Source organism: Takifugu flavidus, chromosome 1, assembly GCF_003711565.1.
Source record: "Takifugu flavidus isolate HTHZ2018 chromosome 1, ASM371156v2, whole genome shotgun sequence".
NCBI lineage: Eukaryota > Metazoa > Chordata > Actinopteri > Tetraodontiformes > Tetraodontidae > Takifugu > Takifugu flavidus.
Window position 1 is genome coordinate 10,100,443 of NC_079520.1, and position 16,249 is coordinate 10,116,691.

Genomic DNA, 16,249 nt, shown 5'->3' on the forward strand with positions numbered 1-16,249 from the left:
GTGGGTGTGATTGTGTGGAATATGGCAGCAGCATCATTTAGGTCAACTGAGTAAAAGATTCCTGCATCATTATTGTCATCAGGCCTTGGCAGGATTAATTCAGACATTTAAAAGTGCAGTGGACCACCCTTAATCCCTGTGAGCAAGAGTGAATTCTAAATGCAACCATTAAGTGACAACACTAATGCTAATGCTTGGCATTCATGTCAGCATTCTCTGAGTTTCCACTTTTTAATTAAAGAATACAGCATTTCATCTATTTAGAAACTGAACTTTTTAGCGATTTATCATGGCAAAGCACCAGCCTCTTTGGGAATTGTGTCAGATATGATCTGTCTTGTTTCCTCAAATGTTCCTCACAATAAACCAGTGCTGTTACATCGGATAGGACAAATTCCTGACCGAGCTCATGCTTGTAAACCTGGAGTTTCCCACTTCCTCCTGTTAGGTTTCCTGCAGAGAAGATAAGAATCTTTACTATTCAGGCAGGAAAAATAAACAGGGACGGAGGCATGAATGGGACAGGAAGTGGGTGACAGGAAGTGTCTCACTGGCCGCTGGAGAAATAAGTGGCAAAAATCTGAAAAAACCCACGATGAGCACGAGACGTAGCCACAGCCTGCAGGACAAGATCGACATTCTCTCCAACATTAACCATTCAGAGCCCAACCAACTAGCAAGACAGTCTCAGGCTGAAAAGAAGACATTCTTCATGTCTATAAAACATGTCATCAGCCTTGATACGTCTCCCTCCTCTGTGCCAGAATCCTGCTTTGTTTTCCATAGCAGAATCATTAAAAACACATGTTCTAAACTAACCGCACTATTGCACGGCCTGACACCACGAACATGTACTCTACTCCGCAGCCATCAAATCTGCGGATAAAAACAAATTCCAGATTAACTACTTTTACTTGTTGCTTTGTTTGAATGAGTCTCCACTCTGGTAGTAAGTGCAGTGATTATAAAGGTGGGACTAATAAGAGATAATAGTGATGGGAATCACCTGAAGTCTGATCTTAGTGAACTAGTGGAATCACAGACAGAAAAAAAACAAAAGATCTTGACGGGACAGCTGATGGAGACGGCGCTTGAACTAACAGATGTTGGGCCCGATCAGCGAGCCTTCAGGCAGAATCACCTGTTCGCCTTTGACAACTGACTGCGTTACCGTTTATGGCAGCAGAAGGGTCCTCCCATGACACAGGAGAAGACGGAGTCGAGGCTGGTTCTTTGATGCCGAGCTCCCAGCTGCCAGTCTGGTAACTCCATAACCTTCTTAATATATAGAACCCCACTCAGATTTAGAAACACTTGGATATCAAATTCAACCTCATTTTCTCCAATGAGTGCTACAGTACAAGCACTGAGCAGCAAGCACTGAAAATCCTTTGGTTCAGACCACCAGGCAAATCAACCCATCTGAGATAAGGTGAGGATTCGAGAGGGTCCATAAATAAAATAAAATCTCTGGTTTATATCAGGACCTGCTTTTAGAATTCTGGAATCTATCAACAGGAAGACAGCGTAGAGAAGCATTGCAGTGATGATCTGAATTATTACATAGAGATGCAAAGATTCCAAACCATGGCCTCCATCCAGGAGGTCTATGCTCATCCAGCACCTCACCTTCCTGAAGCTGGATTTTACCTGTTCCCGTGACCATCCATCTCCTGCCTGACACACTGGAGAGTTCATAAGCGTACAGGGTTGGCAACAAGCTAACATGGTGTCATTTTTTCCAGCTTCAAAATATATTTTACGTAGATAAACTTAGCAGCTTTAAACAGCAGTAAATGAGTAATTGGTCGTGAAGTCAAAACATGCTAAAGTCATCACGGTGAGAAGCTTTAAGAATAACAGCTAAACATTTCCACCGGGCCGTGAGACACGCTGGTTGGGTCAGATCTCATCTCATGCTGGAAGGATACATCTTCTAATTTCCTAAAGGACCAGCAGCAGAGGCCAGATTTCCAGTTTTGATTTCCACCCCTGGTGTGGAAAGTGCGGGAGGTGTGCACAAAACACGCAACTGAGCGGTCGGCCCCCGACCCCTCAGTTGCAACAGAGTGGAAGGGTTATAAACATACCGCTAGCTTCTGCATTTTTAAAGAAAAACAAAAACAAAAACCCACCCAGCTGCTAAAAGCCAATGGAAAATAGAAAGAAAACACGTGGGTGGGTAAATAATGATGTGTGATAGTGATAAACTGTGTGGGTGTGGCAGAGTTTCATTAACAAGTGTGTTTCTACCTCGCTGTGTGTTACACAAGTAAACAACACTCATCTGACAACAGTTATTACAGCCAGATACGCCTGTTCAAATGACCTTTTGTTAGATACACATGTAGAGTTGTGTTTCACACCCTGGAACATTGGCTGCAGTACCACAACGGACTGTGGGGGCAGTGTTGAGAATGTAGCCAACAGTTCAAATGTGGCCAAACACGACATTATTATAAAGATCTATAAAGTTTTCTTCCCAACTTTCTGTTAATGGCTGCTTATTACTAATCTGGACCATGCGGTGCCGGTATACCAGAGGTCACTGGAGAACCTGGACAGGTCAGAAGTCCATCACAGGACAAACTCACCCAGGGACAGTTTAGAGTCTCGAGTCAAAACAATGTTAATGTGTTTGGACATGATTTACCAAAAATGTGTGAAACCTACCTCAAAGTCTTCCAGGGGGAACTGCAGCATGTCTCTGAGGACATCGCTGAGGATCTGTGTCTTTTTTTGCACCAGCACACTCTCATAGTCCAGCGGCTCGATCACCTTCGGTTTTACCTACAGAACATCAATGAAACAAACCCTCAGTGAAACGTGTGACAATGCATTTGTTTTAAGAAACAAAGGATACTTTAGTCTGGTATTCTATTCAGGCTAATGATTGGATGGAGAAATAACAATATTTCATTCAGAAGTAAGAATAATTAAGGTTGGAAATGATCTGTACTGTTATTTCTCAGTAGGCAACACAAACCATTGTAGGAGAAATGTAATTAAAATATTGTAATAGTTCATGATGAGACGAAACCTTACTAATACTTTTCTTTGCAGCACTGTTAGTTAGACTGTGATGTGTCCATCAGCCCTCCTTCTGCTAACAGGAAAAACCTTAGAAAAATACGAGCCGAGGTGAAATGCATGACGCAGTCCGTCCAGTTTACAATTGCCCTTCATTAACAGGCACCAAACACAACGCCATCGTCTCCACAACATAAAACAGAGCTCTGTCGGGGCCCTTTTGCTTGTAATGTGCTTGGCAAGAAGTCCAATCAGAAATGTTGTTACTAAGGAACAGATGTGGCTGGGATGGCCAAAGATGATTATGGATTTATGCTGCGTTGGAGTCTTAGTTTGCGTGTAATTCCGAAGAACTGACCGGCCGAACTACAGGCCGAGGCTGGAAGAGCTCACGAGGATGCACGTCCATTAGGCAGGAGGTAAGCTGCTGACAAACTGTGGCCGATGAGACAGGAGGATAAGTCTGACGGCCAGAGGGAGGCCAGCGGCTGCACGGCTCACATCTGGGAGTGATAACAGCTACATGAGCTCACAGAGAGCGTCATGGATATCGACCTGCTTAAATACATATGTTGCTAGCAACCTTGTTAATAACAGAGCACAGCTGACACCGAGGACGGGGGCAAGACCCTGAGCCCCTTCCAAGGACTAGGAGAGGATAACAGCCATGAACTGGTGCCATCGTGTCTGCCAGACATAGAGGGCAGTTGAGACATTATCAGACATTTTATGTGAGCACACGTGTAGCGGCTCTTACACGGCACAGACAGGTGAGAGAAGGAAGAATTGAAGGAGAGGAAAAGATATCCGCATCTACGACAGCGGGTTATTACTGTATACACAGTAGTTTTGTGTGAGCAAAGGTAGGAAGGCATTAAAAACACCTCACATTCCAGGAGAATCCCTAGGATGACCTAAATATCCTTTTTGTGTCTACGCATGCAAACATCTTGACTGCATTTCAGAAACTGGGACCAGCCCATATTTTGAGAACCTAGACTTTGGCAATATGGACTCACTTTATCAGCAAAGCAATCATGGAGGTAGATGTGTGGGCATACATGAGAAGTGAGTAATTAGGTCTCTCCCTCTGTTAAACTAACCCACCATATCCACAATGTGAGCAAACCCAGGTCACAATTTAAACTGGGACACTCGTGTTAATACCCTCGCTGTCATTCTAAATCAATATTGTGTATCTGAAACATGTGCAAAGAGGCAAAAGAATTGAGGATGTGGTGGACGTGGCTCTTCTCTGCCAGGCCTCAACTATCCATCTAGCTGATTCTCATTTACTCTGCACCCCCCCACCCCATCACCACGCCTGGGGTTTTCCCCATATTTTGTCAGTAAAAGTGGTCAACAACATTCATCACACACATGCACACATGGTGACTTTCCCCTCAGCCCATAACGCTCACGCTTTCATGTGTGCATGAAAATGGAACCAGACCAGGAATACCAGCGCCGTACAGTATATTCCACATCTGTATGCTAAACTCTTTGGAGCCTTGTCATCCGGCAGCTGTTTCTGTGAAGCAGCCACTCCTCCCATCACTGCACCATGCAGCACCGGACGACTGTGCCGACTGATGAGGCCGAGTCGCCTTCTGTGGCCCAGCGAGGACGCCTTCATCACAGGGCACGTGAATATCGCAGCATGTCTCGAGTGACTTTTGAACCACATAAAATGTTTTATAACAGCTGGTCACATTGGAAAAATAAAACCCGAGGGAAGGTTTTCAGTGGGGTTAATTGCTGGGAGAGGTCAATGTTGGTAAAACGGGCGCACAGCGGAGAGTTGACAGGCGCTCACATGATGCCCGTGTCACTGAGGCTTTACGAGTGTGGTTAACCGCCACAGATCAGCTTTGTTTATGCCCACAGACTGAGAGCAGACAAATCAAAACTCTTTAGAAATAAAGCAGGCGAATGACTTACCGCCACCTGTGTCACGGCTTCTGCCTCAGCCTCGGCCGAACCCTTGAACTGCTGTGGACTTTGAATGACCAGCTCCTTTTTGGGAGCTTTGCTAGCCCTCCCTTGCATTATGACCAACAGCTAGGTGACACCGTTAAGCTTGATCCCAAAGAAACGCCGACAGCCAACATTTCAGGTAAGGAAGAATCCAGGGAAAAGTTTAGTTTGGAAACGTTTGAAGTCTGTAGTTTGAGTCTTGCTTTCTCAGAATGCTCCGTCTGTGTGGGAGCAGAGGACGCACGCCCAGCCTGAGGAGATTGCTCCTCCTACACTCAGTTGTGCTGCTTGGGGGAGTTAAACACCCTCACACACGCGCACAGGCGCACACGCGCACACACAATAAGGCAATTTGACTCCACACTATCCACCTGCATGGTGACACAGGGCCGACAAAGGCAAACAAAAGATGAACATTCCTGCCGTATTTCCAGTCTGATCAGGGACTCCACGCCTTGTGTAGACAGCTGAAATAAGAAAGGCCTTGAGTTTCATCAAAAGGAACCAACTAACAATGGGACACTTAAATCACGCGCATGTCGCAAAAGAACCACTGAAGCCTGATCCGAGCGCAGATTAATCAGTGGTTAAACAGAGGTTAGTTATGAAAACATTGAGGATAATCTGGCCTGCCGACATCAGGCTGCAGCAGAAACGACCCAGAGCCACTCTGAAAGCCTCCAGAACGCGCTGCGCCGTGCATCACACAAGTCATCACACAATGGGACCGACTCAAAATGAGTCACACATGTTTTTATTGCCGGTCAGATTCCACATTGAGACCGAGGCCCAGATTACAAACTCTAATCACAGAGTTGAGATTAGGGCCCGGCCTCGGTCCTGCGTGTTGATGCAACCGCTTCAGGGACATTCCAGCATCACCCGGCCCCGTTGGACCCACCCAGGAGCATGTCTGACCTACGCAGGCCTCAGCGGGCCGTGGCAGGGGAGGATGTTATCTTTTCACGCTTGCTTAAAGCGAGGGGGAGGGGCCAGGTCAGTGGTACAGCTGCTCCCTTCCTTCTGTCACATGTTCCTGTGGGCCCCACACAAGGAGGGATCCAGATGTATCAATTACCAGGAGTTCCAACATTCATACCATAATATTGGCAGGAATTACATGGGTCGCACTCAAAGGCAGCGTGAACAAGATAAACGGGAAAACTGTTTTTTTCCCCCCAAACACACAATTGGGAATTGCAAATTTTCCATACAGAATCACACTCACCTAGACGGCACATGAGCGCACATGTTTTACTGATGCAGTCACTTCCTGCTGCATACGCGATATTATGAAGGGGCTTCTCAATGGTGACGTCAGGGCTTTTGATACTTTTGCCAGCAGATTGGGCACAACACTACATACAAGGTCCTGTACTTCTGCTCAAACTGCTATTCAGTGGCTGTTTCATTTATCTTCATTCTCTTCAAGCTGCTAAAGTTCTTTTAAATGATTGAACACCATCTCAGCGCCACACCATTTGTTCACCAGTGATGCACTCTGAAGGTCGGGTCTTTGATGATAACCCAAACAAGCTCTTGAAACGGACACTTTTGATCATTGCGCTTGTACAAAAGCAGACTTCCTCTCCCACACGGAGCTGCTGCCATGAGATAAGGTCCCCACAGAAACACCGCTATATTAAATGTGCCGGCATTATATTTACATTCAACAGATAGTAGAAGTCAACACAGACGAATCCCTTTTGGCGTTGCTGGCATTTAACCAGAGGCAGAATAATGCAGATTTTTGGACAGTGAGCATGGAAATGGGCCAAGTTCAATCGGAAATCAAATGTTTGTTTTTAGTTTATTTATTATGGAGGAGTGGGAGAAGAGATGAACAAAGGAGCATCAGATATGGCACTATAATTGAATACAACCACATCATGTCACTTTTAATTTAATATTATTTCATATTTATTTAGGCCTCTTTGACATGAAGTTTACTTTCTATATTTCTGTCCCATTGGCCAACGGCAAACGTAATCACATCCACACCACTGACACCCTGGATGGAACCATAAATGGGCGTCAAGATTGCATAAGGAGGGTTTGATGCAATCACTACAGGCCTTCCCAGCACGGACCAAAGCAAAACAGGGTGGAACCGGGAATGCAACAAAAACACGGCCCACCCTCGCCGCCCCATTACAACAGCCTCAGCCCCAGGATCCACCATCCCGCTGCTCCAGAGGTATTTAACTGGGGGTAATCATGACACCAAATGTTCCTAAATACACATTATTACCGTCAGCGCAGTCGGATGTGGGACACAAAGGCATCAAAAATAACAGGAAGTCACCACGGGGCAATGCCGGTCATCAGTTGTGCAATTTAAAACAAAGTAAAAGTGCTTCATTGATCTTAGTGACACAAATATAACTAATAAAAGATGGATACAGATGCTGTCTGATTTGTAGGAAGCTCAAACCAGTGTTCCCAGAATGAGTGCTTAAGATAATGGAGCCGAGTGTCTGTCAGCAAAAGCACACAGCAACACAACAGTGTCGACCTCTCAATACAATCTCAAAGGCAGGAAATAATCACCACAACTGTTAGTGTGCTGGTGAGTTTACAGTACATAATTAATCCACAACTTTAAACATGGACCCAAGGAGGCACATCAGGTCCACATTTTGACCTCTGCTGGACTTTTTAACTAAAAAAACAAACAAAAAAACCTTGAAACTACAGAAGTGGAAGGAGAAGAATCAGAACTGGGCCTCTTTAATGAATCTTCTGGTCTATGCACAGTAGCAGAGATCAGGCTCCCTCAGACAGCTGTGCTGGTGGCCGGGGGCTGAGGGGGCATGTCTGACCTGCTGCAATCAGAAGGAATTAACAGGCAAATGGATTAAAAGGGTGAAATCATTGATGGCGTTCTGGTCAAAGAGGGATGTGCTGCCTTTCAATGCTGTGGAAACAATTTAGCTGTAACTTTAAGAAACTCAAAGTTTAATCTGCCATGAGGAGGAAACATGAGTCACATTGAAAGAGTAATGAACACACATGATGCAGGCGTGTTGCAACATCTGAACCCTTCAAAAACGTACTTTACAGGATCTCCAGAGAATCAGAGCAGGAGGCTTTCCACATCTGTCTGTTCACACATGTTCAAGGCGATTGTCAAACACTTTCAACAGTTGTGTAAATATACTCCTCTTCTTCACCTGCAGGGGTTCTATGTTCTCTTACTCATGTGCCATTCATCTCTCTGCATGCTGCTCTTGAGGTTCTGCTGACGCATTCATGCACCAGGCTCAACAGGAGTTTTCTGGAGCCAACAGGATGAATCTTGGCTGACAGATGATTGCGTTCACACAGGCAGCACCTCCGGATTAAGTCCTGATAAAGTCAGAATTTCCGTGCAGCCAGTAGGGTGGTGGTGATTGATTATTGACCAGCCTGTTTATATGATGAATTTCTGACTTCGTCAACCTCACTGACCAAATATGTTGTTGCAAACATGATTGAAATCTCCTCCACACATTATGATTATTTGATTATGATTAATTTGCTCCTATTACATTTTGGAGAATTCAGGTAATTTCCTCAATTATATTCTTCTCTTTCCTATTGGAACATTAACAATTATCAAAAAAGGAGTCATATAGAGTATATAAGAGCTATCTGTGTAACTTGTCCTCTGAACTGCAAGTGCCAAATATGAAGACTATCACATATTTACCATATATTTGACAGTATGCTGTATATTTTACACTTTTCTTGTTAAAATGTATGGAACTATGTATGTAATTTAATTCTAATGTAATTTAATTCTAAACCCAAAACTTGTGAAATAGCCAAAATATATTGAGTTGCTACATCCCAAACATTTACATATTGATCTGTAACACGTCTCTGATCAGAGATTAATTGACTTTGGAGGGATGATAAGACTCAAGGAAGCAAACCATGCCCTTGACCCAATTCCTGCTCTCAGGCCGAGTTAGTGCCACTCGGCTTTCTGCTGTGAATCTGATGAACCAGCGACAGGAGGAAGACATCCCACAAACAGGCGCTCTAATCACCGGCGAGGAGGGCAAGTCGAGCTGGTACGGAGAGACAGAAGCCCTGCCAAGCTCGCTGGTCCACGGATGAAGAGTGGGGATTGATTTCCAGCAGACACACTGGTAAACCCCCCCACCCTCCAACCCCCTCTTACCCACTTCCCAGCCAATGGAGGCATTAACCCGTGCAGTGCATTGTGAGATGGAAGATTCATCCCTCCTACTGCCCTACATTTTATACACCACTGAATACATACCCACAGAGCTGGAAGGATGATGGTTACTGCTGCATTCACACGTCTGTCCCCACAAAGATGGAGGTTGTACATTAGCAACATGCTGCAGCTCTAATGATAACGACTAAATATTTAAGCACACTAATATCCTTGCCTTTTAAATAAATAGAAAATCAGAGAAGGTATGCAAGAAAGGCCATGTCTAAATTGAATCAAATATATGCATATATTTAATAAGAGTGTTTATTAGTCAAATTATCAGTTGCAGAATTGCTTTTTCAATACATTGTAATTTGTCGTTATCTAATCCTGATAATGACAAAAGTCCAGTAAATATAAAGCAGCAGCATCATAGAGCTGATTCAGCAAAAACAAGAGCATTCACGCCAAGTTATTGCTTTTTCCCCTGACAGCATCTCTGTTCACTGCTCTTGTGGTTGAGAATTTTGATCAGCAGCTCACAATTACGATGCCATTTCTGACACTGGACAGTTGTAAATAAAGACTCATCTGCCACAAGAACACAAACTATTCAAATTAAAATAGTTGAACAATCAAGAAAATACTTCTCTTTCCTCTTTTGACAAATACCTGTGGTACAATAACAGTATGCAAATAACATCTGTACACACACCTTGAGTACTCTCGGTGTTGGCAACACGCGCGACTCTCTCCGACTCAGCGCTCGCTCTGCCTGGGACGGCCCGACGGGCTCAGCTGGTCCCTTACAGATGTAGCCACTACAGTTCCTTTCTAAGGCGCTTCGCAGCCCATCAAACACAACTGTGCTGGTGGTGCAGCCCATTCCTCCAGGTCCAAAGACACATCAGTCAGGAGAACCCGCCGCAGACCCAGATCCCTCGACCGTCCCCTACAGGTCCCTGATCCATGACTGGGCTATGCCTTGAAAATGCGCTGCATCTGCCTGGAGAGAGGGCTGATGTACAGACACGTGCGTCCAAAGAGAGAAGTCATTTAGGCGCACCGAACGAAGAGTCTGGCCGGAATTCTGCTGCCAGTCTGTGCTCCTGGAAATACCTCAGTCAGCAAGTGAGATAGAGAGGGTGTGTGTGTGTGAGGGGGAGAGAGAGAGAGAGAGAGCAGAAACGGAAGGATGGGGGATGAAGGATGCTGCGTGAGTGCTGTTGCAGCTTCACCAGTGTTAAGCTTTGACACAACACAAGCTGGCACGTGTGCATCTGCCTCACCTTCTCACTCAGATGCAATGTTCATTACAATCTATTTCACCCTCTTCTCATTTCCCCATTTGCATAATCTAGATTTGACTCTGCATCAGGCCAGTTAATCCCTTTAGTTTCTACTTGACAAGATGAAATGCCTTTCGGGAGCTAGATGAATAATTGGAATAAATGGGTTAAACCCAGTCTCCAGTTACCAGAGGGAGAGTCTGACTCCACCATCAGGCAAACACCAATATGGCTGAATGCTTTTTTAGTTCACTTGAGAAACAGAGGGCATCAGCTGCTCATGTGGTGCACGGCAGCCTCTGTTGCAGAAACAAGCAGCCTCAAAACAAATATTTAGTCAAATAAAATCAGTTCCGTTTTTCAAAATGAGCCAGAAAATCCCCTGACCTGATTCGTCTCACCATATTTAGGGAATACAACAAGGACACGTGAGGGTTTAAACCAGGCAAAGGCATCAAACACAGATGTGATTTCCTTCAAAAGATTAGCTGCTGCTTGATAGCAAGCTCTGCCAAATATGCAGATGTAGAAGGAGCAGAGTGACAAGATGTGAGCGCAGACAAATGAATGGACTGAAAACAGGAAATGTAAAAATACCTGGTTAAAGGCTGTTTGAAAGTTTGTGGCTGTTTAAAGGCAAATTGTTTAGAATAAACATGGACATCACAGCTCATGTCCAGTTGTGGTTGCCTCACGCGCTTAGGCGGAGAGGACACAACCCACCCTTTTGCTCACTCCACAGGAGCCACATCAGCATCTTCTCTGCACCCCACTGTTTACTTGTCCGTCTTCCTGCAGCAACAGAACAATCTGGATGCCTCTACAGACAAAAAAGCCAAAGCCAAATTCCAACATACCTGCTGGACTGTCAGTTATTACATTTGATCCCACTGTATGTGCGAAACTCAATAAAACTAAAAAAAAAAAGAAAAATTATCCTTAAGAGTGGTTTCAAGGTGGTCAGGATTGGTCTCACTGCAACCTGCCACCAGACAGAGGTCAAATGGTTCAGCGCTGTGGTGCAATGCACGGTAGCTGATAGAACACAGAAGATCCAACTGAGATAAAAATCAATCAACTGAATAACATTTATAGTAATACAATTGTTGAGTCTCATCCGGGTCACATGATCACCAGCTCACAGCCAAAGGGAAGAACAACTGGAGCAGTTCCCAAAAAGAACCACATGTAAAAGCCGTAAAGCGATATAAAGCTGCTGATAGAGGCGCCGCGTCTCATGACAACGTTATCAGTAAGTCTTTTATACACGCCAACTGTTTATAGAAGGAAATAACATCAATTCGTACGAGCAGCAAACTGGACCTGTGCTGCTGGCAGTTCCCGCAATATCGGCTGTAAAATGTGTTTCTACAACTACAATGTTCCTCGTTTGTGCAGTGGAAGGGGGCACGTCCTGGAAACAGTTCTGTGGTAGCAGTCCTCTGGTGCGAATCATCCTTGTGGTTTGATAATCAGCCTCAGCTGAAATAATGCGAGTGAGATAAAAAACAATTGTCAACAAACACTCCAGTCTTGTAAATAGTTCTGCTGGAATCCGTCTCCCTTCCACACGTGCAGTAGATGAAGTGCCGCTCCCTGATGTCAGGACGATGCCCTAAACCATAAAGGTTTGCAAGCAGGCTGGCTGCTGCCCTGTTAATATTTCAGTGGGGCTTGACACACTGAACTACATTTTGAGGGTACGATGACACACGCAGCTGTAGTTTAGGGGTTTGAGAGAAGGGAGGAGAGAGGATGTGAATGTAGGGGCAGAGAGAGGAGTTTGATTATTGCCCCCTGAGCTGTGAGGAAATACAGCTCCTGATTGGGTTTTAGCTCTCTCACACCTACAAACTAGTTTCTTTTCCCCAGCCGCCGCTAAGAAGGATTTACTATATGGAATAACAAGAAGCAATCTAGCGTAAAACTGGCAAAACCACAGCCATAAATCCTCTTTTTAGGCTATGCCAGCAAGTTGTTTACTGTCTCTTTTTGGATAATGTCTGAAGTATTAAAATGTCAGAATTCCACTCAGTTTAAAATATCTATGTTTATCCACAAGCAGACCCCTAAATATTGAGAAATAAGTGGGCATCACAAGAGCAAGAGTGAGAAAACCTCCGCTCTGACATCGTTTTAGGCGTCACAGCTAGAGGAATCTTTGGCCCTGAGGACTAGCATTCTTTTTAGCGTGTAAGAACGTGTTCGCTGCACCGTGCTACTGTTTAGCCTGTAACACACTGGCGTGAGGATCTCACAACGCTGCTGTGGTGCAGATGGTGCTCGCAATAGCCATAGCCTCAAAAATATTATTAAAACATATTTAATATATTCCGGCTGAACGATCCAGCTGATGGCCTTGGATCCAAAACAGGCGCTAACAGTTGCAGCGTTTTATCTGCTCAGCAGACCAGAACACCTTCCTCCAGTCGTCAGTGGGGGAGTTTTGATGGTCGCAGCCCACAGTTATGACCCAAGTATCCAAACACTGACCCTTGGACCATCTCACACACATTACACTGAGCACAAGTACCTACCGAGGAACCATTTTGACAAGATAATGTGATTTGTTGCACTTAAGGTCATAATGGTATGGCAGGTCAATGTAGTTTACCGTACTGTAATGGTCATAAATTATTCAGTGTGCTGAGTCATCGGGATCTTGTTCTGGATCTGTCTCTTCATATGTTTGTACGAAATGAAAGTAAAGCTGACATCTGCAGGCTGGTTTCCACAGACTCCAGCAGGGGTGCTGTGGCAGAGTGGCTCAAGCTGTGGTTCTGCTCAGATCTGAAGCAGGTTCACTGAAGATAAGAGCCAGTGCTGGGATGCTGTTGACTGCAAGTACCTGTGGAGATCACTGATGCTGCAGCAGCATGTTCACACGGGGTTTAGCAGAATACAACCCCGAGGATGGGAGGGGTATATTCTTTATCAGATTTGCCCAAAGGATTTTTAAGATTGTTACACTGGGCCTGTTTACACGGCACTAACTGGGCATAATCAGATGACTTCACACCAGATCTGATTCTTTTAAGGGTTTAGAAGAGCCATCATCAAAGAACCCTGGTTTACATGTTTCAGTCCTTCAGCAACCTAAAATCAAAGACATATGGATGGAAAAAGCACAACATCAATTCTGCCAGGTCACGCTAAGGAGTGGACAGTCCCAAATTGGAACAACATCTCTGAGAGATTCAGAAGAGGAGGGGAGTTTTGGAGGAGCTGGTATACAATCTGAGGAACCTCACTAGAGGAAAGGTCAAGGTCGCAGCCGCGTTTGTGTATCCATGATTGTTTTGGGATCCGTGCTTCAGAAAAGTTGGTTAGGGAGGGGGGTCATGATGTGGTGGCCCTTGGTGACACCGTGCATATGTCCAGCGGTACTGGGCAGATAACACAGGCTGGCTCCCAAATGGAGATCTCCAGGGAGTCAGAGAAGGAAGTGGCTGTTTCCTGCTGATCTGCGTCTGAAGGCTGTCAAAACAAAGCTGCCCCTCGCTGCCTACTGTCCTCCAAACTCAATCAAACCCACAGAACCCTCTGAAGCCCTCCTCCTTTAAAGCTTAGAGCACAAATGGAAGAAGTGACATTTTCCTGCAGGCTAAACAAAATGCCGACCGACCCCGGAGAGGCTTTACAGAAACGCACGGTGCTTCTTCTTCAGAAAGGAAAATTCAATGACTTAATCATTAAAGTTTGAGAAAGTAAAGTGGGCATGCGCTGTCCTGGGGGTGAACATGTAGGTGGGTGACCCGGAAGAGATAGACCTGGAATGCAGGCTGGTTTACGTCCAACCCTCAAAGTTACCTGACTCACGACAGCAAATCGGCCTGCTGTGATGGAATGTGCGAGTGGATTTTGTCCTCTGTGACCTGCTTCGTTGCAATTTGAACATTTTTGACCCTCCAACCACATGTGCACGGATGAAACTCAAGCCTCTCTTTGACCTGAGGTTGATACAAGGTTATCCTGTCCCTCTTAAAATGGTACAAACCAAATATGAGAGAGCCCACATCCTCTTCCCTCTGGTATTTTGGAATGGTTTATTTATCCCAGGAAAAGACTATAACCTATTATCCTGAGGGGTACAGCTTCCTGCTCTTTGTAGTGGGGGGTGTGGGGTGTTACAAGGGGAAGAAAGATGGTTAAACAACCATTAGGTGCATGGATGCTCACACCCTCCATCTTTCCCAAGTTCAATAAATGACTTTTACATCAAAATGAAGATTAAACTTGATAGTTTCTACCAAGCTGTCACAACCGGAGCAACAGAGATAATCTGATGTTAGGTCAAATCCCAGGAGAGGCCTGAAGTTACTGGTGTTCCTCTGCCAGTGAGGTTTTTCTTGTCAGTGTACACAACACAGAGTAATCTCGTGCCCACTCCAGCTATGAGAACTGAGAAAAACACTTAAAAACACAGACTCAGGGAAAGAAACAGGGATGAAGAAAAAAGCCTCAGAATAAAATATTATATACAGTAAAACACATTTCTGCTGAGATAGTTCATTGATGTCCATCTCCACATACACTTACATCTCTTCTGAGGTGAAAAGTGCAAAAATAAGTAAACGAATGCTTATACTGGCCTCTAGAGGCGATAAATACAATTACACCAAGCAAAAACAACACCAAAAATAACCAGAATGTACTCTGGTACGACCTCATGTGCCATTAAAAACATTTCAATAAGAAACCATGTTCTAAAATAACTTCATGAGTCATGCTGAACAGCTCCTGGACAGTTTATAGTGTGAAAGTGTCACCCTAACCCTAATGAAAAGTAGCAAATCACAGCACGTCATCAAATGTTTATTTGAGCAACCTTCTCCCACCCTCAGTGGCCAGTGCACAGAGGAACATTTGGGGTGATGGGCTGCCGTCATGGTCACGCCATGACATGCAACATGGAATTGGGGAAATCCTGAAACAAGCCCACACTGGCCTGGTATGATGTCACCGCAAGAACAACAGGTTATATTCCGGTTTTGTTTTAAAGGCCAGAAAAAATTCCCTGCTGATTCAGTGACACATCGGTCAGTGAGGAAAAGAAACATTTGCTCAAGTAATGTAAGGGATTCTATTCCGGAGATGACGAATGGTAAAGTCACCAACATATTACCCATTATGTACTCGTTTTATTTTAAAAACGCTAGCGTTAACCATTAATCTCAGCCAGTTTCCCATTTGGACGACCAAATAGTTTCTTCACTGTCAGCATCAGAGCAATGTGTGATGGCGTGAGAGGGACGGTTAAACTTTACAAGCTAATCTCACAGCATGAGTCAGGATTTAATGTGAAAGTTGAGCATTTAAAGCACAATCAACAGACACTTTTGAGCAGGGGGGTGCTTCCAGACATGTATTATCCTTTCTATGTTCACCATGACATGTGGCAGGGAGAAGGGTGGGGAGAGGGTTCCCGGGGATCCTTTAAGGATCAGCTAATCTGGTTTGCTCTTTGTTTGTAATCAGTGGAAATCCTCTTGAGCCTGGTGTAGAAAGCAGGCCTGACAATGAAGGGAAACAGGAGGATGGAGGAGGAGATGAACGCATGTCCGTGCACCTGCATCGCTACAGTGCCACCGGCATTACCCCTCCTCGGGCAGACCCCAAACAGCTTTCCTCCCAATAACTGCCTGGTTCTGAGAGAAAAATCAGTTTGGAATCTGTCAGCTTCAAATACCCAAGAATGTCACACACACCCTTCTTCCCACTGTGGTTTGTTGGCACAGCTTACCCACCCAGAGGCCCCCATCCTTCCTGACAGGGGGAAACACTT

The 16,249-nt window shown here is 44.9% G+C and overlaps 1 protein-coding gene across 10 annotated transcripts in view; it reads right to left on the reverse strand.

Moving 5' to 3' along the window:
- The window catches only part of LOC130514501 (dedicator of cytokinesis protein 9-like), a 52,463-nt gene that overhangs the window by 28,995 nt on the left and 7,219 nt on the right, over window positions 1–16,249 (reverse strand). For 4 of the 10 annotated variants that reach the window (XM_057014685.1, XM_057014280.1, XM_057014848.1 and 1 more), the window contains exon 2: window positions 2,674–2,790. In XM_057014685.1, coding sequence (XP_056870665.1) covers window positions 2,674–2,790 — 117 coding nt within the window. Of the gene's footprint in view, window positions 1–2,673; window positions 2,791–4,971; window positions 5,244–9,890; window positions 10,178–16,249 lie in introns of those variants that run through there. The other 6 variants (XM_057014773.1, XM_057014452.1, XM_057014366.1 and 3 more) reach the window with 5 other exon arrangements.